General features: G+C 43.2%; 1 protein-coding gene across 1 annotated transcript in view; it reads right to left on the bottom strand.

The window, feature by feature from the left end:
• Positions 1-881: 881 nt before the first annotated feature.
• The window catches only part of LOC139396104 (Na(+)/H(+) exchange regulatory cofactor NHE-RF2-like), a gene marked incomplete at its 3' end in the record, with an annotated part of 51,708 nt that continues 27,821 nt past the window's right edge, over positions 882-24,768 (bottom strand). Inside the window, exon 5 of the mRNA XM_071143312.1 lies at positions 882-1,119. Within this exon, the coding sequence (XP_070999413.1) occupies positions 882-1,119 (238 nt within the window). The remainder of the gene's footprint in view (positions 1,120-24,768) is intronic.

Raw genomic sequence — 24,768 nt, 5'->3', positions numbered from 1 at the left:
CCTTCTCTCTCACCACTTGTCTAAAGTTTACAAACCAAGCCGCTACTGGTCCATAGTTCCGTGATTATTAAGACATCAGACTCCCTCCTCCCTCTCCCACCAATCCCCTGCACCTCTATCCTCCTCCTGGACTAGCCCCTCTTCCCAGCCTCCTCCTCACACACCTATCCTCCTCCTGGACTAGCCCTTCTTCCCAGCCTCCTCCTCACACACCTATCCTCCTCCTGGACTAGCCCTTCTTCCCAGCCTCCTCCTCACACACCTATCCTCCTCCTGGACTAGCCCCTCTTCCCAGCCTCCTCCTCACACACCTATCCTCCTCCTGGACTAGCCCCTCTTCCCAGCCTCCTCCTCACACACCTATCCTCCTCCTGGACTAGCCCTTCTTCCCAGCCTCCTCCTCACACACCTATCCTCCTCCTGGACTAGCCCCTCTTCCCACCCTCCTCCTCACACACCTATCCTCCTCCTGGACTAGCCCTTCTTCCCAGCCTCCTCCTCACACACCTATCCTCCTCCTGGACTAGCCCTTCTTCCCAGCCTCCTCCTCACACACCTATCCTCCTCCTGGACTAGCCCTTCTTCCCAGCCTCCTCCTCACACACCTATCCTCCTCCTGGACTAGCCACTCTTCCCAGCCTCCTCCTCACACACCTATCCTCCTCACCTTCATGAAAAATAAACCCCTTCATGGAGCTCCACAGTCCCCCACACGTCTTCTTCAGTCTCTAACCACTTGCCCTCTTTCGACACCAATCCTCCCCTCCTCCACCCATCCCTCTCCTCTCCCCTCCTTCACCCATCCCCTCTCTCCTCTCCCCTCCTTCACCCATCCCCCTCTCCTCCTTCACCCATCCCCTCTCTCCTCTCCCCTCCTTCACTCATCCCATCTCTCCTCACCTCTATGAGTCTGTCCTGTGGTCTGAGCCCGGCGTGGTCGGCTGGAGACCCAGGGTCCAGGGAGCGGATGTACTGGCCCGGCCGGGACTTCTCACTGTGCAGGTTGAAGCCGTAGCCAGTCTCGGCCCGCACCAGGCGGCACAGCCTGGGGAACAGCTCCGATGGGTCCACTGGTGGCCGCACCACCTGGGCATGGGCATTAACATGGGCCAGAGCCTCCTGTAGTGAACAGAGAGAAAGATACACAATATCATCTACAGTTCAGTCATATACACTACTGAGTACTCAAAGAAGTCCTGTCAGATGTAAGTGCAGAAGGAATAAGTTTGGATCCCTCCAATAGTCTTTATTGCTTGTTTGTGGTCTCTACCAAACAAACACCACTAATGTGTTTAATTTGTTGTCCATTATCACAGGGAAATTAAATGTGTCTTCTGCTTGATCCCAACCCCTACCTATCTACTGTATATTCTGTTCAACTTGAGTCAGAGAAGCAGAACAGATTGAAGATACCCACACATATTATGTACAACAGGGTATCTCCTCCGTGACAGATCATCCTGATGTTATTACAGTAAGATGACTGTCAAAGAAATCAAATAGTTATCACACCACAGGAATGTCCATACTGTATGTAGGCCTGTATCTCCTTAACACTGCTAGCCTATCAGTGGAAAAAACACTCAACAGCTGCTCTATACTGAGTCTATAGTTGTAATGTCAATGATTTGGACTTTAAGTATAGAAAGATAATCTCCAACTCAAAGACCTTCCCCTTGTATAAAACTAACTCATCTCAACACCACATCATAACACTCACCTCAACCACAGCCACACATAACAACTGATTATCAGGAAAGTGATATGCAATCAGAGATAAAAGGGTTTCAAACAAGTTCTTCAGCTGTCCCCATAGGATAACCCTTTTTGGTTCCAGAATAACCCTTTTTGGTTCCAGGAAAAGCCTTTTTGGTTCCAGGTAGAACCCTTTTGTGTTTGATGTAGAGCCCTTGGTGGAAAGGAACCTGGAACTAAAATGGTTCTAGCTGAAGATCCCTTTTAGGTTCTAGATAGCACCTTTTTCTAAGACTGTAGACAACACTGTACATGGGAATCGGAGTAAATGTTGTGTCGAGTATCTGTGTAAAACGTCACAATGAGCATCTAGTGTCACGACTTCCGCCGTAGTCGGCTTCTCTCCTTGTTCGTTCAGCGGTCGACGTTACCGGCTTTCTAGCCATCGCCGCTCCATTTTTCATGTATCCATTTGTTTTGTCTTGTTCCCTGCACACCTGGTTTTCATTCCCCAATCAATCTACATGTATTTATTCCTCTGTTCCCCATCATGTCTTTGTGTGAGATTGTTTGTGTTACGTGTGTATTGTTGACGCGCCAGACTGGCTTGTTTTTTCCGTGTTATTTTTCATGAAAATGTTTATTGTTAAACATCATTCTTGTGACTGTTTTGCACGTTTTGCACTTTTGCCTAAATAAAGTGTGCGCCTGTTTACAAATCCCTGCTCTCTTGCACCTGACTTTGCTACCAGTACGCACACTTCTGACATCTAGGTTCATTCACCAACAATACGTGTCACTGGTGACAGAGTAATTGTTATTAATGACATGGTGTAACCTCACCTCCACTGTGGGGTGATAAGGAGTTGTTAGGGAGTGGTAAAGGGGGTGTAGGGTGTCTGGGCTGACCCCCATATGGGACCCTATCCCTCAAACACCCAATGAAGAACACATACCTGCCACACGCTATCAGTGTGTGTGTGTGGTGTGTGGTGTGTGTGTGTGTGTACTATCACACAATATCTGCATTATACATCGCCTGTCATCAGACAATACATCCAGTCCTGACAAGGTATTTTTAGCAGACAGACACACAGGGTGTGGTGCACTATGTTGGCTCATATGGGGGGACGACAACAATGGTCGGCCATTCGCTGGGCATAGAGGGAGGGATGGGTGTAGGATGGAAGGAGTACGCAGATGTATGGATGTCACTTTTAGAAGTATTACGAGGTAGATATCGAATAGGGGAGGGAAAATCTGTTTTAATACTTACTAAATCTCTCTCTCCTCAACACCAAAATATAAAACATGAATTCCATAAAATTGCTTAAACCAACAGCGTTCCGGGAAGGATGCCCTAAGAAAGTAATCCAGGCCTGATGTGGAGTACAATGGAATGATTCAGACTGATTTCATTCAAATGAATTCTTATTGGCGGAGAAGCAGGAAGTGACCGCAAGGCCAGGAGGAAGGGGTGGGGCTTAATACAGAGAGGTCACTTAGCTATTAGCACCCAGGGATCTGTCCTGGATCCACATAGAGAGAGATGGAGGAGGGGGAAAACGAGATTGAGAGAAAGAGAGGATATAAAGAGAGGAAAGAGGGAGAGAGGTATAGAGAGAGATGGAGAGAAAAAGTTGAGAAGAAAGAGAAAGAGGTTGTGTGTGTATGAAAGAGAAAGAAGAAACGAGAGAGTTGAAATAGAGCGAGAGTGAGTGAGTTCTGGAAGGCATGAGAGTAAGATAAACAGTGTGGACAGCCCTGCTGGTAGACATTAGCGAGGGGAGACGGCCGTCCCTGCCAAGCTAACCTCTGACTGCCTCTAGATGCCTGTCCACACAGCACTAATCACCCCCTGGAGGGTGGCCCATGTCATCGTCCCTCTGTACGTGTGTGTGTCTTCCTCTTTCTGTGCCAAAGGCCCTCTTCGCTCTACCTTAGCCAGTACCATCTGTGAGGGCCAATCTAGGCTGAGGTGCAGCGAAACAGGAGATGTCTTATTAAAGAGTGGTGATTGGCTTGGAGGAAAAACAATGCATCAGTTAACAAGAAGGGACTTGGAAGATATGAGAAGCCTTCTGAGGATCTGTCCAATCCAAGTGGTCATAACAACTCTGACAATACTGTATATCTAAATGGGATTTCTCTGTTTCTGCAAGCCAGATGGCAATGATCAAATGTCAGTACACCAACAGCCGTTCATGTGATTGTTTTCTCCTGTTTCTGAAGGGCAAGATAACATATATTAAAGGAAAGGAGGAAAAACAGAGGAGAAATAAACAAAGGAAAATAATCAATGTTATGACACGATCATTATGAGACGATGTATGTTATGACACGATCATTATGAGACGATGTATGTTATGACACGATCATTATGAGACGATGTATCTTATACAAACATTAAAGAAGTGGTTGTTACATGTGGTGTACTGCACTGAGCTTGGTGTTACAACATCTTTCAGTTCTAGTCACTCTCACACCTGTGACGGGTGTGGAAGGACTGGTTAGTTGAGCTGACAGCCAGCAGAGATAGAGAATATAAATCACAACACTGCCAAATATGGCCGCCCTCCAGGCTTCACTCCTCCAACTCCACTTGGCAACAGTGTGGAAGTTTTGGAGCCAACTGGGAACAAGAATAAGAGGTATTTCCTATCTAGGTTAATGATGATATCTATAATTATGGATGGATATAAAGCCAGTGTTCATGTGGTAGTTTCATTAGTTCTTTTTCAGGTGGGGTTAGGCAGTTTTCAACCTCCACCCCTATTTATGAGGGAAAAATGGACTATTCCAACGCTATCACTGTAGAAAAGACTTGGCTTGATCCATGTTAGAATTATTAAAAACAATGGGTCAGTGTCTAATGGGTCAGTGGCTTTTAGATATTTTGATGAGAAACAGAACAAAATCGAGTTTTTGCTTTTTCCCTTCTGTCGGCAAACAAGCCAATAATCAGGAAATCACTTCAGGGTGAGAACTCAAACCTTCAAACCCTCAAACCACTTGGAAAAGCAAGTGTTCTGTTTAGGAACTCTGTACAGAATGACTTTCTCCACTCCCATTCCAATATGTGCTAGCTACGTTTCTGTTCTGAACACGGCCATTGGAAACTAACAGGCATAAATCCTAATGATTCCTAAAGGAAAATCCAAACAGAATGTTTTCCTCCTTCATGATATCCATACAACACAGTCAGGCTGAGTGCAGGGCTTTTCCTGGTCAAGGCACATTGTCAGGAAACAGTATGCACTGTAAGTAGGGTCAGGAGTTTTTCCTGACCACATGACCTGACCAGGAACAACTCAAGGGCCTGGTATTAGGATAGAACTAGGCCCTGGTATTATAACAGAACTAGGCCCTGGTATTAGAACAGAACTAGGCCCTGGTATTAGAACAGAACTAGGCCCTGGTATTAGGATAGAACTAAGCCCTGATATTAGAATAGAACTAGGTCCTGATATTAGAATATAACTAGGTCCTGGTATTATAATAGAACTAGGCCAAGGTATTAGAATAGAACTAGGCCCTGGTATTAGAACAGAACTAGGCCCTGGTATTATAATAGAACTAGGTCCTGGTATTAGAACAGAACTAGGCCCTGGTATTAGAACAGAACTAGGCCCTGGTATTAGAATAGAACTAGGCCCTGGTATTAGAATAGAACTAGGTCCTGGTTTAGAACAGAACTAGGCCCTGGTATTAGAACAGAACTAGGCCCTGGTATTAGAACAGAACTAGGCCCTGGTATTAGAACAGAACTAGGCCCTGGTATTAGAACAGAACTAGGCCCTGGTATGCTTTCCTGCCTAGGCCTGCCTGCCTGCCTGTGTGATGTGTGTGTCTCTGTATGAGGCCCTCAGTCCTGCCTCAAGGACAAGACTCATCCCAATAAACGTCTACCTGCCCTGAGTGTGTGTCTGTACAGCGTGTGTGTGTGTCTGTACAGTATGTGGTGTGTGTGTGTGTCTGTACAGTATGTGGTGTGTGTGAGTAAGATTATGATGGAGCATGTGTCAATGTGTGTGTGTGTTTTCTCAAATGTGACCACTGGCTGTGTACGTGTGTTTGTGGTTGATGAAATGAGATCGGTGCTGTTGTTGAATTATTCACTAAGAGACTGCTGGGATAGTTGGATCATGACCACTGTTAACCCCGTCACTACCAAGGATCATTGACTCTCTGTCTAGTACCACTACTCAGGACTGTGCCAGCCAGTGTGTGTGTGTGAAGTGAATGTGGTGTATCATAAGTGTGTGTGTGTGTGTGTGGACGTGTTTAACTATACTTGTGGGGACCAGAAGAAGAACCAGAAGTCCCCCACAAGAATAGTAAACTAATTTGACCAACTGGGGACAGTTTGTTGGTCCCCACAAGGTCAAATGCTATTTCTAGGGGGTTAAGGTTAGAATTAGTGTTAGGGTTAGAATTAGGTTTGCGGTTAGGAGCTAGGGTTAGTTTTAGGGTTAGAAGCTAGGGTTCGTTTTAGGGTTAGGAGCTAGGGTTAGTGTTGGGGTTAGGAGCTAGGGTTAGTTTTAGGGTTAGGAGCTAGGGTTAGTTTTAGGGTTAGGAGCTAGGGTTAGTGTTGGGGTTAGTGTTAGTTTTAGGGTTAGGAGCTAGGGTTAGTTTTGGGGTTAGGAGCTAGGGTTAGTTTTAGAGTTAGGAGCTAGGGTTAGTTTTGGGGTTAGGGTTAGGAGCTAGAGTTAGTTTTAGGGTTAGGAGCTAGGGTTAGTTTTGGGGTTAGGGTTAGGAGCTAGAGTTAGTTTTAGGGTTAGGAGCTAGGGTTAGTTTTGGGGTTAGGGTTAGGAGCTAGGGTTAGTTTTAGGATTAGGAGCTAGGGTTAGTTTTAGGGTTAGGAGCTAGGGTTAGTTTTAGGGTTAGGAGCTAGGGTTAGTTTAGGGTTAGGAACTAGGGTTAGTTTAGGGTTAGGAGCTAGGGTTAGTTTTGGGGTTAATGTTAGGGTAAGGGTACAGGTTAGGGTTAGGTTTAGGTGTAAGGAAAAATATGATATTGAATGGGACTGAATTGTGTGTCCCCACAAGGTTAGTTTTACAAGACTGTGTGTGTGTGTGTGTGTGTGTGGGCGTGTGGTGATGCTTTGTCTGTAACCTAGTAGGGGAATCCCTAATGTGTGTGTGTGTGTGTGTTGTCATCGATGTATTCAGCTGTATGATTTCCATTAGGGGATTAATGCTAACCCAATATCCTCTGGAGAAGAGGATCACATTTCCTATGAGCCCTAAAGGTTAGTGTATGCAGTGTGTCCTGAAAACCATAAACACCTTCATTGGGCTCATAGTAATGGCTGGAACGGAATTAATGGAATGGTATCCGGCAGATCAAACACATGAACCGTCCTCCCCTAAGTAGCCACCTGTGATACACACATACTGTATATGGAAACATTCGCCTAAAGCGGAAAACAGCCCAGAAGCGGGCGGGCTGACAGAGCGAGGCGGGTGGAAAGGACAGGCTGTATGCTAGCAGGATAGTCCATATCTCATAGTGATGTTGTGTTTCCATTAGTGGATGAATTGGTCTAATGTACCATGTATGGTAAAGCCTCAACACTTAGCTACCTCTTCCAGTTCAAAAAAGTGAGATACGTTGTAATTGAGTGAGGCATCAAAGCGGACAACCCGCCCTTCCGGCTTCGGTTAGGTCATTATAATTCAAAACCATGCATTGTAAAATAAATCACACAGACGCCTCGCACACTCACCTTTAGGCCATAAAAATACCAAAAATGTAATATGAGTTTTCCTAAGATTATTCCTGAAAGTCAAGCTTGTCATTGCACTGTCCATGGTAGGTATTCCTCCTCAAGTACAACTGGAGAAAGGGTTGTAACATAGTACAGAACACGTTACAACCCCTAGTGACATCATGGCAAACAAATCATCACAGAGTGAATGTGCCCTCAGAAGTAGCACATTGCTGATGTCATGAGTACAAGGTATTGTCATGGTGACAGTAGTGTAACCAACACGGCCAGTTTAACTGACATCGCCGGGTCTCACCTTGGGGGCGTGGCCTTCAGGTAAAGGGTCAGATAAGAGGTCATCAACAGGTCAACAGTTAGGAGTTTTTAAAATCAGACACAATCTCATTAGGTGTTAAAAGTAATTACAGGAGAACCACAACACAAAGTCTATTCATATCTGTGAGGCTATGCATTAACATGACATTATGTGTAACTATAGTCATGGGTCTAAACAAAACTAGTCATCACAATGAAGATAGTTTGGTAAGGCCAGTCTGAAATAACGCAATTGCTGTGTCCCTGAGACTCTGTGCTTAGAAGTTCTGCCCTCAAATAGAGAATGCGTGTGTGTCCCTGAGACTCTGTGCTTAGAAGTTCTGCCCTCAAATAGAGAATGTGTGTGTGTCCCTGAGACTCTGTGCTTAGAAGTTCTGCCCTCAAATAGAGAATGTGTGTGTGTCCCTGAGACTCTGTGCTTAGAAGTTCTGCCCTCAAATAGAGAATGTGTGTGTCCCCCTGAGACTCTGTGCTTAGAAGTTCTGCCCTCAAATAGAGAATGTGTGTGTGTCCCTGAGACTCTGTGCTTAGAAGTTCTGCCCTCAAATAGAGAATGTGTGTCCCCCCCTGAGACTCTGTGCTTAGAAGTTCTGCCCTCAAATAGAGAATGTGTGTGTCCCCCTGAGACTCTGTGCTTAGAAGTTCTGCCCTCAAATAGAGAATGTGTGTGTGTCCCTGAGACTCTGTGCTCAGAAGTTCTGCCCTCAAATAGAGAATGTGTGTGTGTTTCTGTCACACACAGTTCTCCCATTGCTCAATCTGAGGGGAGGGAGAAAGAGAAAGAGAGAGAAGAAGAAGAAGGAGAAAGAGAAAGGAAAGGAGAGAGAGGTCAGGCAGCTAATTGTTTTTCCCACTGGCTGTATTACGTAATAATCCCCTGTGTTACTGAGGCAACAGTGTGTGTGTGTGTGTGTGTGTGTGTGTTACTGAGGCAGCGGTGTGTGTGTGTGTGTGTGAGTTGAGTGTAATTGTGTGTGTGTTCTGCAGACTGGGACAAGCATGCTGGGATCTGTTTTCATGGCCTCCTCCTCTGGTTTATCATCAGATAGAGAAAACATAGTGGTGTTCCAGAAAAGGTCCAGTTTCCAGGACCACAAATACAAATTCCATCTAGACACCGTTGCCCTAGAGCAAACAAAAAGCGATACATACTCCGGCCTAAACATCAGCGCTACAGGTAACTTCCACAAAGCTGTGAACGATCTGAGAGACAAGGCAGGAAGGGCCTTTTATGCCATCAAAAGGAACATAAAATGTGACATACCAATTAGGATCTGGCTAAAAAATACTTGAATCAGTTATAGGATCCATCGCCCTTTATGGTTGCGAGGTCTGGGGTTTGCTCACCAACCAAGAATTCACAAAAATAGGACAAACACCAAATTGAGACTCCATGAAGAATTCTGAAAATATATCCTCAGTGTACAACGTAAAACACCAAATAATGCACGCAGAGCAGAATTAGGCCGATACCACTAATTATCAAAATTCAGAAAAGAGACTACAACCACCTAAAAGGAAAACGATTCTCAAACCTTCCATAACAAAGCCATCACCTACAGAGAGAGGAACCTGGAGAAGAGTCCCCTAAGAAAGCTGGTCCTGGGACTCTGTTCACAAACACACTCCACAGAGCCCCAGGATAGCAACACCATTAGACCCAACCAAATTATGAGAAGACAAAAAGATCATTACTTGACACATTGGAAAGAATTTACAAAAAAACAGAGCAACTAGAATGCTATTTGGACCTAAACAGAGAGTACACAGTGGCAGAGTACCTGACCACTGTGACTGACTCAAACTTAAGGAAATCTTTGACTATGTACAGACTCCGTGAGCATAGCCTTGCTATTAAGAAAGGCTGCCGAAGGCAGACCTGGCTCTCAAGAGAAGACTATGTGCACAATGCCCACAAAATGAGGTGGAAACTGAGCTGCACTTCCTAACCTCCTGCCAAATGTATGACCATATTAGAGACACATATTTCCCTTAGATTACACAGACCCACAAAGAATTTGAAAACAAATTTTGATAAACTCCCATATCTATTGGGTGAAATACCACAGTGTGCCATTACAGCAGCAAGATTTGTGACCTGTTGCCAGAAGAAAAGGGCAACCAGTGAAGAACAAACACCATTGTAAATACAACCTATATTTATGTTGATTTCTTTTCTCCTTTGTACTTGAACTATTTGCACATCATTACAACACTGTATATAGACATAATATGACATTTGAAATGTCTTTATTCTTTTGGAACTTTTGTAAGTGTAAAGTTTACTGTAAATAATTTAACTTTTTTAAATTATCTATTTCCCTTGCTTTAGCAATGTAAACCTATGTTTCCCATGCCAATAAAGCCCCTTGAACTGAGACAGAGAGAGAGTGAGGCAGACAGATAAGACAGAGACCAGGGAGGCTGAGGATAAAGCGAGAGTTAGGGTCAGAGAGAAAGATCAAGAGAGAGGAAAGGCTGCTCTAGCAGAAGAGTGTTGACCTCACGATGAACTCCTTTTCAGCCCACTGTCTATAGAGGACCAGGAACAGGGTCACTGTCTATAGAGGAACAGGTTCACTGTCTATACAGGAACAGGTTCATTGTCTATAGAGAAACAGGGTCACTGTCTATAGAGGAACAGGGTCACTGTTTACAGAGGAACAGGGTCACTGTTTACAGAGGAACAGGGTCACTGTCTATAGAGGAACAGGGTCACTGTCTATAGAGGAACAGGGTCACTGTCTATAGAGGAACAGGGTCACTGTTTACAGAGGAACAGGGTCACTGTTTACAGAGGAACAGGGTCACTGTTTATAGAGGAACAGGGTCTCTGTTTACAGAGGAACAGGGTCACTGTTTACAGAGGAACAGGGTCACTGTTTATAGAGGAACAGGGTCACTGTCTATAGAGGAACAGGGTCACTGTCTATAGAGGAACAGGGTCACTGTCTATAGAGGAACAGGGTCACTGTCTATAGAGGAACAGGTTCACTGTCTATAGAGGAACAGGTTCACTGTCTATAGAGGAACAGGGTCACTGTCTATAGAGGACCAGGAACAGGGTCACTGTCTACAGAGGAACAGGGTCACTGTCTACAGAGGACCAGGAACAGGGTCACTGTCTATAGAGGAACAGGGTCACTGTTTATAGAGGAACAGGAACAGGGTCACTGTTTATAGAGGAACATGGTCACTGTCTACAGAGGAAAAGGAACAGGCTCACTGGGTGGAGATGACAGAGCAGGGCTGGAGGAGTTACACTGGAGAGCCACTGGGTGTGCAGGTTTTTGTTCCAGCCCAGTACTAACACACCTGATACATCAAGCCAACTAATCAGCAAGCCATGTTTTACTCCTCTTTTCCTTTCTTTAACCAGTGTGTTCGGGCTGGGATAAAACAAAGGCCTGCACATCATGGAGATCAGGTCGTAATCCCATTGTCAGGAAAAACTCCTGTCCCTAACTATAATGGACACAGTCACACTCTTCCTCCTTCAGTTGTAGTGAGATATCAGCAGCTGTCAGCTGTACTGTAAAGCCTGGGATTAGATCCAACCTATTATTTTCACACTGCAGCCATCTTCACATATAATTCATCTGTATTGTGTTTCTGTGTGTGTCCTTGTGAGGCTGTGTGGTGAATCTGCGTATGTATCTGTGTGTATCTGTGTATGTATCTGTGTGAAGCTCCTCACACAATGTAACAAGTGGTTTATTGTGATGTGTTCAGCAGTGCGCTTTCTTTGGAACCAGTGCCTGTAGTACTCTGTTCTCTGATGTATTCTGTAGTACTCTGTTCTCTGATGTATTCTGTAGTACTCTGTTCTCTGATGTATTCTGTAGTACTCTGTTCTCTGATGTATTCTGTAGTACTCTGTTCTCTGATGTATTCTGTAGTACTCTGTTCTCTGATGTATTCTGTAGTACTCTGTTCTCTGATGTATTCTGTAGTACTCTGTTCTCTGATGTATTCTGTAGTACTCTGTTCTCTGATGTATTCTGTAGTACTCTGTTCTCTGATGTATTCTGTAGTACTCTGTTCTCTGATGTATTCTGTAGTACTCTGTTCTCTGATGTATTCTGTAGTACTCTGTTCTCTGATGTATTCTGTAGTACTCTGTTCTCTGATGTATTCTGTAGTACTCTGTTCTCTGATGTATTCTGTAGTACTCTGTTCTCTGATGTATTCTGTAGTACTCTGTTCTCTGATGTATTCTGTAGTACTCTGTTCTCTGATGTATTCTGTAGTACTCTGTTCTCTGATGTATTCTGTAGTACTCTGTTCTCTGATGTATTCTGTAGTACTCTGTTCTCTGGTGTATTCTGTAGTACTCTGTTCTCTGATGTATTCTGTAGTACTCTGTTCTCTGATGTATTCTGTAGTACTCTGTTCTCTGGTGTAGTTCTGTTCTCTGAGTATTCTCTGTTCTCTGATGTATTCTGTAGTACTCTGTTCTCTGATGTATTCTGTAGTACTCTGTTCTGTGATGTATTCTGTAGTACTCTGTTCTCTGATGTATTCTGTAGTACTCTGTTCTCTGATGTATTCTGTAGTACTCTGTTCTCTGATGTATTCTGTAGTACTCTGTTCTCTGATGTATTCTGTAGTACTCTGTTCTCTGATGTATTCTGTAGTACTCTGTTCTCTGATGTATTCTGTAGTACTCTGTTCTCTGATGTATTCTGTAGTACTCTGTTCTCTGATGTATTCTGTAGTACTCTGTTCTCTGATGTATTCTGTAGTACTCTGTTCTCTGATGTATTCTGTAGTACTCTGTTCTCTGGTGTATTCTGTAGTACTCTGTTCTCTGATGTATTCTGTAGTACTCTGTTCTCTGATGTATTCTGTAGTACTCTGTTCTCTGGTGTATTCTGTAGTACTCTGTTCTCTGATGTATTCTGTAGTACTCTGTTCTCTGATGTATTCTGTAGTACTCTGTTCTCTGATGTATTCTGTAGTACTCTGTTCTCTGATGTATTCTGTAGTACTCTGTTCTCTGATGTATTCTGTAGTACTCTGTTCTCTGATGTATTCTGTAGTACTCTGTTCTCTGGTGTATTCTGTAGTACTCTGTTCTCTGATGTATTCTGTAGTACTCTGTTCTCTGATGTATTCTGTAGTACTCTGTTCTCTGGTGTATTCTGTAGTACTCTGTTCTCTGATGTATTCTGTAGTACTCTGTTCTCTGATGTATTCTGTAGTACTCTGTTCTGTGATGTATTCTGTAGTACTCTGTTCTCTGATGTATTCTGTAGTACTCTGTTCTCTGATGTATTCTGTAGTACTCTGTTCTCTGATGTATTCTGTAGTACTCTGTTCTCTGATGTATTCTGTAGTACTCTGTTCTCTGATGTATTCTGTAGTACTCTGTTCTCTGATGTATTCTCTAGTACTCTGTTCTCTGATGTATTCTGTAGTACTCTGTTCTCTGATGTATTCTGTAGTACTCTGTTCTCTGGTGTATTCTGTAGTACTCTGTTCTCTGATGTATTCTGTAGTACTCTGTTCTCTGATGTATTCTGTAGTACTCTGTTCTCTGGTGTATTCTGTAGTACTCTGTTCTCTGATGTATTCTGTAGTACTCTGTTCTCTGATGTATTCTGTAGTACTCTGTTCTCTGATGTATTCTGTAGTACTCTGTTCTCTGATGTATTCTGTAGTACTCTGTTCTCTGATGTATTCTGTAGTACTCTGTTCTCTGATGTATTCTGTAGTACTCTGTTCTCTGATGTATTCTGTAGTACTCTGTTCTCTGATGTATTCTGTAGTACTCTGTTCTCTGATGTATTCTGTAGTACTCTGTTCTCTGATGTATTCTGTAGTACTCTGTTCTCTGATGTATTCTGTAGTACTCTGTTCTCTGATGTATTCTGTAGTACTCTGTTCTCTGGTGTATTCTGTAGTACTCTGTTCTCTGATGTATTCTGTAGTACTCTGTTCTCTGATGTATTCTGTAGTACTCTGTTCTCTGATGTATTCTGTAGTACTCTGTTCTCTGATGTATTCTGTAGTACTCTGTTCTGTGATGTATTCTGTAGTACTCTGTTCTGTGATGTATTCTGTAGTACTCTGTTCTCTGATGTATTCTGTAGTACTCTGTTCTCTGATGTATTCTGTAGTACTCTGTTCTCTGATGTATTCTGTAGTACTCTGTTCTCTGATGTATTCTGTAGTACTCTGTTCTCTGATGTATTCTGTAGTACTCTGTTCTCTGATGTATTCTGTAGTACTCTGTTCTCTGATGTATTCTGTAGTACTCTGTTCTCTGATGTATTCTCTAGTACTCTGTTCTCTGATGTATTCTGTAGTACTCTGTTCTCTGATGTATTCTGTAGTACTCTGTTCTCTGATGTATTCTGTAGTACTCTGTTCTCTGATGTATTCTGTAGTACTCTGTTCTCTGATGTATTCTGTAGTACTCTGTTCTCTGATGTATTCTGTAGTACTCTGTTCTCTGGTGTATTCTGTAGTACTCTGTTCTCTGGTGTATTCTGTAGTACTCTGTTCTCTGATGTATTCTGTAGTACTCTGTTCTCTGATGTATTCTGTAGTACTCTGTTCTGTGATGTATTCTGTAGTACTCTGTTCTGTGATGTATTCTGTAGTACTCTGTTCTCTGATGTATTCTGTAGTACTCTGTTCTCTGATGTATTCTGTAGTACTCTGTTCTCTGATGTATTCTGTAGTACTCTGTTCTCTGATGTATTCTGTAGTACTCTGTTCTCTGATGTATTCTGTAGTACTCTGTTCTCTGATGTATTCTGTAGTACTCTGTTCTCTGATGTATTCTGTAGTACTCTGTTCTCTGATGTATTCTGTAGTACTCTGTTCTCTGATGTATTCTGTAGTACTCTGTTCTCTGATTTATTCTGTAGTACTCTGTTCTCTGATGTATTCTGTAGTACTCTGTTCTCTGATGTATTCTGTAGTACTCTGTTCTCTGATGTATTCTGTAGTACTCTGTTCTCTGATGTATTCTGTAGTACTCTGTTCTCTGATGTATTCTGTAGTACTCTGTTCTCTGATGTATTCTGTAGTACTCTGTTCTCTGATGTATTCTGTAGTACTCTGTTCTCTGATGTATTCTGTAGTACTCTGTTCTCTGATGTATTCTGTAGTACTCTGTTCTCTGATGTATTCTGTAGTACTCTGTTCTCTGATGTATTCTGTAGTACTCTGTTCTCTGATGTATTCTGTAGTACTCTGTTCTCTGATGTATTCTGTATGGAGCACTGGCCTTGAATGAACCTCATTCTGAACTCTGACTTAGAAACACGTGCGCACGCAGGCACACACTTGTGTGCGTACACACTTACATGCAAAAGCACGCAAAAGCATGTACATTCACACACAACCTTTTAATCAACTGTAGCCCCAGCACTCAGGGTTGGGTTGGGGTCAGTACCATTTCAATCCAGCCAATTCATTAGGAGAAGAATTTAAATTCCAAGTGCCATTTATTTTTGATGAGGATGTTTCCATTCTTGAACTGGAATTTAAATTTATTTCCTGAATCACATGAATTCAAATAGAACATGTAGCGATAGAACATGTAGTAATAGAACATGTAGTAATAGAACATGTAGTAATAGAACATGCAGTAATAGAACATGTAGCAATAGAACATGCAGTAATAGAACATGTAGTAATAGAACATGCAGTAATAGAACATGCAGTAATAGAACATGCAGTAATAGAACATGTAGTAATAGAACATGCAGTAATAGAACATGTAGCGATAGAACATGTAGTAATAGAACATGTAGTAATAGAACATGTAGTAATAGAACATGTAGTAATAGAACATGCAGTAATAGAACATGCAGTAATAGAACATGTAGCAATAGAACATGTAGCAATAGAACATGTAGTAATAGAACATGCAGTAATAGAACATGCAGTAATAGAACATGCAGTAATAGAACATGCAGTAATAGAACATGCAGCAATAGAACATGCAGTAATAGAACATGTAGCAATAGAACATGTAGTAATAGAACATGCAGTAATAGAACATGCAGTAATAGAACATGCAGTAATAGAACATGCAGTAATAGAACATGTAGTAATAGAACATGCAGTAATAGAACATGTAGTAATAGAACATGCAGTAATAGAACATGCAGTAATAGAACATGCAGCAATAGAACATGCAGCAATAGAACATGCAGCAATAGAACATGCAGTAATAGAACATGTAGCAATAGAACATGCAGTAATAGAACATGTAGCAATAGAACATGTAGTAATAGAACATGCAGTAATAGAACATGCAGTAATAGAACATGCAGTAATAGAACATGCAGTAATAGAACATGCAGTAATAGAACATGCAGTAATAGAACATGCAGCAATAGAACATGCAGTAATAGAACATGTAGCAATAGAACATGTAGTAATAGAACATGCAGTAATAGAACATGCAGTAATAGAACATGCAGTAATAGAACATGCAGTAATAGAACATGCAGTAATAGAACATGCAGTAATAGAACATGCAGTAATAGAACATGTAGTAATAGAACATGCAGTAATAGAACATGCAGTAATAGAACATGCAGCAATAGAACATGCAGCAATAGAACATGTAGTAATAGAACATGCAGTAATAGAACATGCAGTAATAGAACATGTAGTAATAGAACATGCAGCAATAGAACATGCAGTAATAGAACATGTAGCAATAGAACATGCAGTAATAGAACATGCAGTAATAGAACATGCAGTAATAGAACATGTAGTAATAGAACATGCAGTAATAGAACATGCAGTAATAGAACATGCAGTAATAGAACATGCAGTAATAGAACATGCAGTAATAGAACATGCAGTAATAGAACATGCAGTAATAGAACATGCAGTAATAGAACATGCAGTAATAGAACATGCAGTAATAGAACATGCAGTAATAGAACATGCAGTAATAGAACATGCAGTAATAGAACATGCAGTAATAGAACATGCAGTAATACACTGCTCAAAAAAATAAAGGGAACACTTAAACAACACAATGTAACTCCAAGTCAATCACACTTCTGTGAAATCAAACTATCCACTTAGGAAGCAACACTGATTGACAATCAATTTCACATGCTGTTGTGCAAATGGAATAGACAACAGGTGGAAATTATAGGCAATTAGCAAGACACCCCCAATAAAGGAGTGGTTCTGCAGGTGGTAACCACAGACCACTTTTCAGTTCCTATGCTTCCTAGCTGATGTTTTGGTCACTTTTGAATGCTGGCGGTGCTTTCACTCTAGTGATAGCATGAGATGGAGTCTACAACCCACACAAGTGGCTCAGGTAGTGCAGCTCATCCAGGATGACACATCAATGCGAGCTGTGGCAAGAAGGTTTGCTGTGTCTGTCAGCATAGTGTCCAGAGCATGGAGGCGCTACCAGGAGACAGGCCAGTACATCAGGAGACGTGGAGGAGGCCGTAGGAGGGCAACAACCCAGCAGCAGGACCGCTACCTCCGCCTTTGTGCAAGGAGGAGCAGGAGGAGCACTGCCAGAGCCCTGCAAAATGACCTCCAGCAGGCCACAAATGTGCATGGGTCTGCTCAAACGGTCAGAAACAGACGTGACAGAGTCTGGAGACGCCGTGGAGAACATTCTGCTGCCTGCAACATCCTCCAGTATGACCGGTTTGGCGATGGGTCAGTCATGGTGTGGGGTGGCATTTATTTGGGGGGCCGCACAGTCCTCCAAGTGCTCGCCAGAGGTAGCCTGACTGCCATTAGGTACCGAGATGAGATCCTCAGACCCCTTGTGAGACCATATGCTGGTGCGGTTGGCCCTGGGTTCCTCCTAATGCAAGACAATGCTAGACCTCATGTGGCTGGAGTGTGTCAGCAGTTCCTGCAAGAGGAAGGCATTGATGCTATGGACTGGCCCGCCCGTTCCCCAGACCTGAATCCAATTGAGCATATCTGGGACATCATGTCTCGCTCCATCCACCAACGCCACGTTGCACCACAGACTGTCCAGGAGTTGGCGGATGCTTTAGTCCAGGTCTGGGAGGAGATCCCTCAGGAGACCATCCGCCACCTCATCAGGAGCATACCCAGGCGTTGTAGGGAGGTCATACAGGCACGTGGAGGCCACACACACTACTGAGCCTCATTTTGACTTGTTTTAAGGACATTACATCAAAGTTGGATCAGCCTGTAGTGTGGTTTTCCACTTTAATTTTGAGTGTGACTCCAAATCCAGACCTCCATGGGTTGATAAATTTGATTTCCATTGATAATTTGTGTGATTTTGTTGTCAGCACATTCAACTATGTAAAGAAAAAAGTATTTAATAAGAATATTTCATTCATTCATTCAGATCTAGGATGTGTTATTTTAGTGTTCCCTTTATTTTTTTGAGCAGTGTAGATAAGAAGAGAGGGAATGAGTGGTTGTCTTATTAGATTCCAGATATGGTCATTGGTTATGTTGTTACTATATTATTTATACCACCACAGTGATATATTCTCCTGAACCTTATCATTCTGTGAAGGTCCTAAGGGTTTTTCACTAACACGGATAGCTGGCAGGGAAAGAAAGACAGTGTGTGTGTGTATTGTAATGTATTCTCCAAACACCTTCAGCCAAACTGTCACATGGTTTAGACTTTACAGTAGTCAACATGTGAACAGCCTGAGTCAGAAGAACTAGTTGAGTGTAATGTTCAGCAGTAGGTGAATGATTTCAATTAGACTAATACAACTGATATGGCATTGCCCACTATCGCCACACACACACACACACACACACACACACACACACACACACACACACACACACACACACACACACGGCTCTGGTTCCAAGTACACTGTATCTTATTTCTGTGCAAAACAATCACGTTCACAAAAACAAGACAGGGTCAGATAGGCCAACGGCAACCGCCAGACAATATTGTGTTGGCAGCACATCTTATTCTTGTCAAAGCATGTCACATGTTCAGCTTTGAAAGGCTCCAATCCCCAGTGATCTGGGAGACAGGGCTGCTGAAGCACAACAGAACACACGACTATAGAAACCCAGCCCAGCATCACACGCTAGCTAATTAACATGTTCTTTCTAGCTTGGTGGCTTTCTGGGACAACAGGGCAGGGAATCAGGGACACCCCTCTATGGTTGGATCAACTGGGAGCAACTAGGTACAGGGTAGGGGTCACGTTCAACTCCATTAGGACATGTTCATTAAAATATCTCAATGAGAGAGAGAGAGAGATCCTCTGTTAGTCATGCAGATATGATCCACCTCTGAAATACTGGACCATGTTGCTGCATTCCCTCTCTCTCCTCAGTTATCTTTCCCCGTTATTCTCCCTCTACTTAATTTTCTCTCTTCACCATCACTCCACTCCCTCTCTCTTCCATTCCGTCTTTCCTCCACACTCCCTCACTCCCCAGTTCCCTCTCTCTTCCATTCAGTCTTTCCTCCACACTCCCTCACTCCCCAGTTCCCTCTCTCTTCCATTCAGTCTTTCCTCCACACTCCCTCACTCCCCAGTTCCCTCTCTCTCTCCTCAGGTGTAAGTGCAGCTCATCTGTTTTGAGTTATCCTAACATCTCTAATCCATGCTGATCACAGTCCTCTAAAACCCCTCTGAGACAGACGGCCAGACAGACAGGAAGTCTGCACCGTGACCAATCACAACCAGCCAGGAGGTTCCACGAGTCCCACAGTGCATCAGTCCATCAAACGTTGTTTACACAGTGCATCTTCACAACACAGAACTAAAGGATAATGAACAGCAGACTGAGAAAAGGAGCAGAAAGCAGCCGTTGTGGCCCAGCTAGGAGATAACACCAGGGTTGCCTTCATAAGGACCAGCAACTGTAAATGTTTAAAAACTTTTTGCGACAGAAAATAAACATTAGTGTTTCTCATTGGACAAAGTACATGTAGTTCATCACCGTTTCATTCTGTTTTCTTCCATTTGCTTAATAATGACCCTGTGCCCCGTTTATTTGTTTCCTCAATGTCTCTTAAAGCCAATCGGAGGACAGCTAGGGCTTGATTCAATCCGTAGTGCAGAACATCTGCATTGTAGCACAGTTGAATTTTAAAGGTAATATCCGATTGAGCCGACATATGCAGCATTTCCCCGCGAATGCAATCTCCGCTAACGCGGAAACATTGCTTTTCAATGTGAATCACGCTATAACTCTGATCTTCTGAACTACATATTGAATCGAGCCCCTAGTAACCTTTCAGACACAGCCATAGATTTAGCATTGAACAGATTTGACCATTTAAAACAAAGCTAAGCAGCTAATCTTGGCATGCTGGGATGGAATATTCCATTGCTAACCATAATGGTGGGTTCATTCAGTTTCCTGTGGAATAACAATGTCAGAGCTTGTATTCAAAAAGTGTCTCAGGAGTGATGATCTAGGAACAGGTCCCCCCTGTTCCTATAATCTTATTCATTATGATCAAAAAGGCTAAACTGATCCAGACAGTTTCTGAAAATCGGTCCATTTCTGTGCATTCTCTGTCTGACTCAACCAGTCATCAGTGTTACCATAGATATCTGAGACACAGCGGCCATCTTGAATACAAGAGGTTTGTTTGGAGGTCCTTATTTCCAAGAAATCCAAAGGCAGTAACTGACAAACTGACAAAACAACCAAGTATGGACAGAGAGACAAGGTGTTGTCTCACTATGTAATCAGTGACTTACACATTGTCATCTTCCTGTCATTCTAGACACGCGCACGCGCACACGCACACGCACACACACACACACACACACACACACACACACACACACACACACCCTTCCTATGAGAAGCATGCTGGTTGGGTTTTCAAGTTCATTGTGGATTACAGTTGGGGGCTAAAAGACTGCATGCATTTCTGTTCGTAAATCAAGCTAAACCAGTGCCAGACTAGTAAACTATCATATATCCCTCAGCATCAGACTGCATGGAGATGAACTTGATATGAATATCATGTAACTGAAAACAGACATATTGGGTTGACTAATTTTCTGTTTTTGCTTTTCTGTTAGTTTTCCAACAGAGTGAGGAATCCAAACAGCTGGCTAAGACCTTTACCCTAGATTTCTTTCCATCCATTTGTCTTTCTGTCTGTTTCTCTCTGTCTCAATATCTCTCTCTTTCTGTCTGTTTCTCTCTGTCTCAATATCTCTCTCTTTCTGTCTGTTTCTCTCTGTCTCAATATCTCTCTCTTTCTGTTTGTTTCTCTCTGTCTCAATATCTCTCTCTTTCTGTCTGTTTCTCTCTGTCTCAATATCTCTCTCTTTCTGTCTGTTTCTCTGTCTCAATATCTCTCTCTTTCTGTCTGTTTCTCTCTGTCTCAATATCTCTCTCTTTCACTTTATCTCTCATCATTTTCAATGTCTCTTCATTTGAACTCCTCTCTCTAATTGTCTCTCAACTACCTACTTTCTCTCCCCTGCTTCTTTCATTCCCTCTACTCTCTCTGTTCTAGTGTTGTGATCACACAGGCAACTCCACACCCATGTTATCAGTTTGGAGCAGCCACCCCTCTGCTGGCTCAGGGGTGTGTGTGTGTGCGCACATGTGTGTGTTAGAGTGGGTGGGGGGCAGACTGGGCCCTCTGAGGGGTGTTTGGTGACGGATGGAGGAGGGGAGAGTGACACGTGGCCTCAAAGAGACACAAGCACACCCCGGGGTGGCCCCAGATGACAACATCGGTCCTATGACTGTTGGGGACAGAAACCCTGGTTTGTGTGTGTGAGTAAGAGGCGAGAGCACCAACACCCCCTGCCAAGAAACATGAGGCCCAACAGCATGTACACTGATGATAACTGAGAGGGAGAAAGAGACATGAGGCCCAACAGCATGTACACTGATGATAACTGAGAGGGAGAAAGAGAAAGAGACATGAGGCCCAACAGCATGTACACTGATGATAACTGAGAGGGAGAAAGAGAAAGAGACATGAGGCCCAACAGCATGTACACTGATGATAACTGAGAGGGAGAAAGAGAAAGAGACATGAGGCCCAACAGCATGTACACTGATGATAACTGAGAGGGAGAAAGAGAAAGAGACATGATACCCAACAGCATGTACACTGATGATAACTGAGAGGGAGAAAGAGAAAGAGACATGAGGCCTAACAGAGCATGTACACTGATGGTAACTGAGAGGGAGAAAGAGAAAGAGACATGAGGCCCAACAGCATGTACACTGATGGTAACTGAGAGGGAGAAAGAGACATGAGGCCCAACAGCATGTACACTGATGGTAACTGAGAGGGAGAAAGAGAAAGAGACATGAGGCCCAACAGCATGTACACTGATGATAACTGAGAGGGAGAAAGAGAAAGAGACATGAGGCCCAACAGCATGTACACTGATGATAACTGAGAGGGAGAAAGAGACATGAGGCCCAACAGCATGTACACTGATGATAACTGAGAGGGAGAAAGAGAAAGAGACATGAGGCCCAACAGCATGTACACTGATGATAACTGAGAGGGAGAAAGAGAAAGAGACATGATACCCAACAGCATGTACACTGATGATAACTGAGAGGGAGAAAGAGAAATGAGGCCCAACAGCATGTACACTGATGATAACTGAGAGGGAGAAAGAGAAAGAGACATGAGACCCAACAGCATGTACACTGATGATAACTGAGAGGGAGAAAGAGAAAGAGACATGAGGCCTAACAGAGCATGTACACTGATGGTAACTGAGAGGGAGAAAGAGAAAGAGACATGAGGCCCAACAGCATGTACACTGATGGTAACTGAGAGGGAGAAAGAGACATGAGGCCCAACAGCATGTACACTGATGGTAACTGAGAGGGAGAAAGAGACATGAGGCCCAACAGCATGTACACTGATGATAACTGAGAGGGAGAAAGAGACATGAGGCCCAACAGCATGTACACTGATGATAACTGAGAGGGAGAAAGAGAAAGAGACATGAGGCCCAACAGCATGTACACTGATGATAACAGAGGGAGAAAGAGAAAGAGACATGAGGCCCAACAGCATGTACACTGATGGTAACTGAGAGGGAGAAAGAGACATGAGGCCCAACAGCATGTACACTGATGGTAACAGAGGGAGAAAGAGAAAGAGACATGAAGCCCAACAGCATGTACACTGATGGTAACAGAGGAAGAGAGAGAGAGAGAGAGAGAGAGAGAGAGAGAGAGAGAGAGAGAGAGAGAGAGAGAGGAGAGAGTGTGTGTGTGTGTGTGAAAGAGACAGCAAGAGGAAGATAGTGGGAGAATAAAAGAAAGAGTGGGTGAAAGAGAGAGAAAGTATATATATATATCGAGAGAGAGATAGCGAGGAGGTTAGATACCATCTACATCACTAATGTGTTAATCCAAATCACAATTTACCTTTTCAATTAAAATCCAACAATCCAACCAGCATGGTTCAATTTTAACCAAAGCATTCTTTCTTTCACAATAATATGACACCATGAATTTCAGGCAGTGCTTCCCAAAAATATGTCTGGAAAAGCATGTTGAATCAATTAGGTTGAATTCCTCTCTGCGTCCACAATGTCCTCCCATCCAGATTGCATTGGGACCCATGTAATTCATGCATGTCACCTGAACGCCTCACAAACCCATGAGTTAATCCCTGAGTTCGGGAAGCAGCTGAGTGTCTGTAGCATTCCAAAGCATTCCCACTCATCCATAGGGATACAGAGCATTATTCCCATCCCATTTATCACAGTCCATGTACAAAACATCATTCCAATTTATCCCAGTCCAGTCCACACCCCGACACAGGAATTCAAAGCCTGATTCCAATCTGATCCAGCCCACTCCACATTCCCAGGAACCCATAGAGGGATGGCTGGATCCATAGCATCTCTCCCCCTCTCTCCCTCATCCATAGGGATACAAAGCATTATTTCCATCTATCCCAGTCCATACCGAAAGCGTAATTCCAATCTGATCCAGCCCACTCCACATTCCCGGGAAGCCATAGAAGGATGGCTGGATCCATAGCATCTCTCCCCCTCTCTCCCTCATCCATAGGGATACAAAGCATTATTTCCATCTATCCCAGTCCATACCGAAAGCGTTAATCCTGTCTGATCCAGCCCACTCCACCTTCCCGTAGCCCTTTCCTGCAGTCAAATTACCAAATCGCCCTCTAGTGGCCCCACGGGTGGAATGTTATTCCTATTTTTCATAACTTCATAAATTATACATTTTTTTTTACATCTGAAAATCTGGTGTTTATGTGAAACAGTTGAATTATATTTCAGTTTTCTGTGACGTATATAAAGTGTAATATTGGGATGCAGACTATATCTGACATGGTACAGGTGTCTTCTTTCTTTAAGCCCATAACCATGGTGTATACCTTGGTTTCAAAGTAGATTGATTTAAGACTACCAAGAAACACTCTGTGTGACTTTGATTTAGCCCACTGCAGTAAAAGGTTCAATCAAGAAAGGGATGGCTGGAATCACACTGATCCCGAAGCTCCGTCTGTGGGCTGAGACAATGGGATCCAGAGAAACTGATCCAAGATCAGAGCTGATGACATATAGGATCAATGTCTCTCCCTGTTTGGCTGTACTGTAAGCAGCTGTGAGGCAGCGAGGAGGATTTCATTGGGAATGGGGGTTTAACAGAGATGGAGGTTGGGAGATGGTGAAATGAAGAGGTTGAAAGTGTGGAAAAGAGTGTGTGTGGTGGATGTTTGTATTTAACCCTTATTTTAGTTGTATTAAAAAAAAAATCTGGTAAAATCAGATCTCATTACAAAGACCTGGCAACTACAACCAAACAATATTCTCTCTCTCTCTCTCTCTCTCTCTGACTCGCTCTCTCACTCCTATCCTTCCATCCATCTCTCTCTCTCACTCCTATCCTTCCATCCATCTCTCTCTCTGCGGTTCCCACAGTTAGATAACGATGAGTGGGCAGCAGTGTATCGATCCTTTCCTGGTTAGAAGAACCTACACAGTATTCTGAGAGCTGTATTGTTACATCACTATTGTGTGTGAGAGAGAGCCTGTGTGTGGTTAGCAAACCGACCTCTAAAC

Source organism: Oncorhynchus clarkii, unplaced genomic scaffold, assembly GCF_045791955.1.
Source record: "Oncorhynchus clarkii lewisi isolate Uvic-CL-2024 unplaced genomic scaffold, UVic_Ocla_1.0 unplaced_contig_601_pilon_pilon, whole genome shotgun sequence".
NCBI lineage: Eukaryota > Metazoa > Chordata > Actinopteri > Salmoniformes > Salmonidae > Oncorhynchus > Oncorhynchus clarkii.
This window is presented reverse-complemented; position numbering and strand designations above follow the sequence as displayed.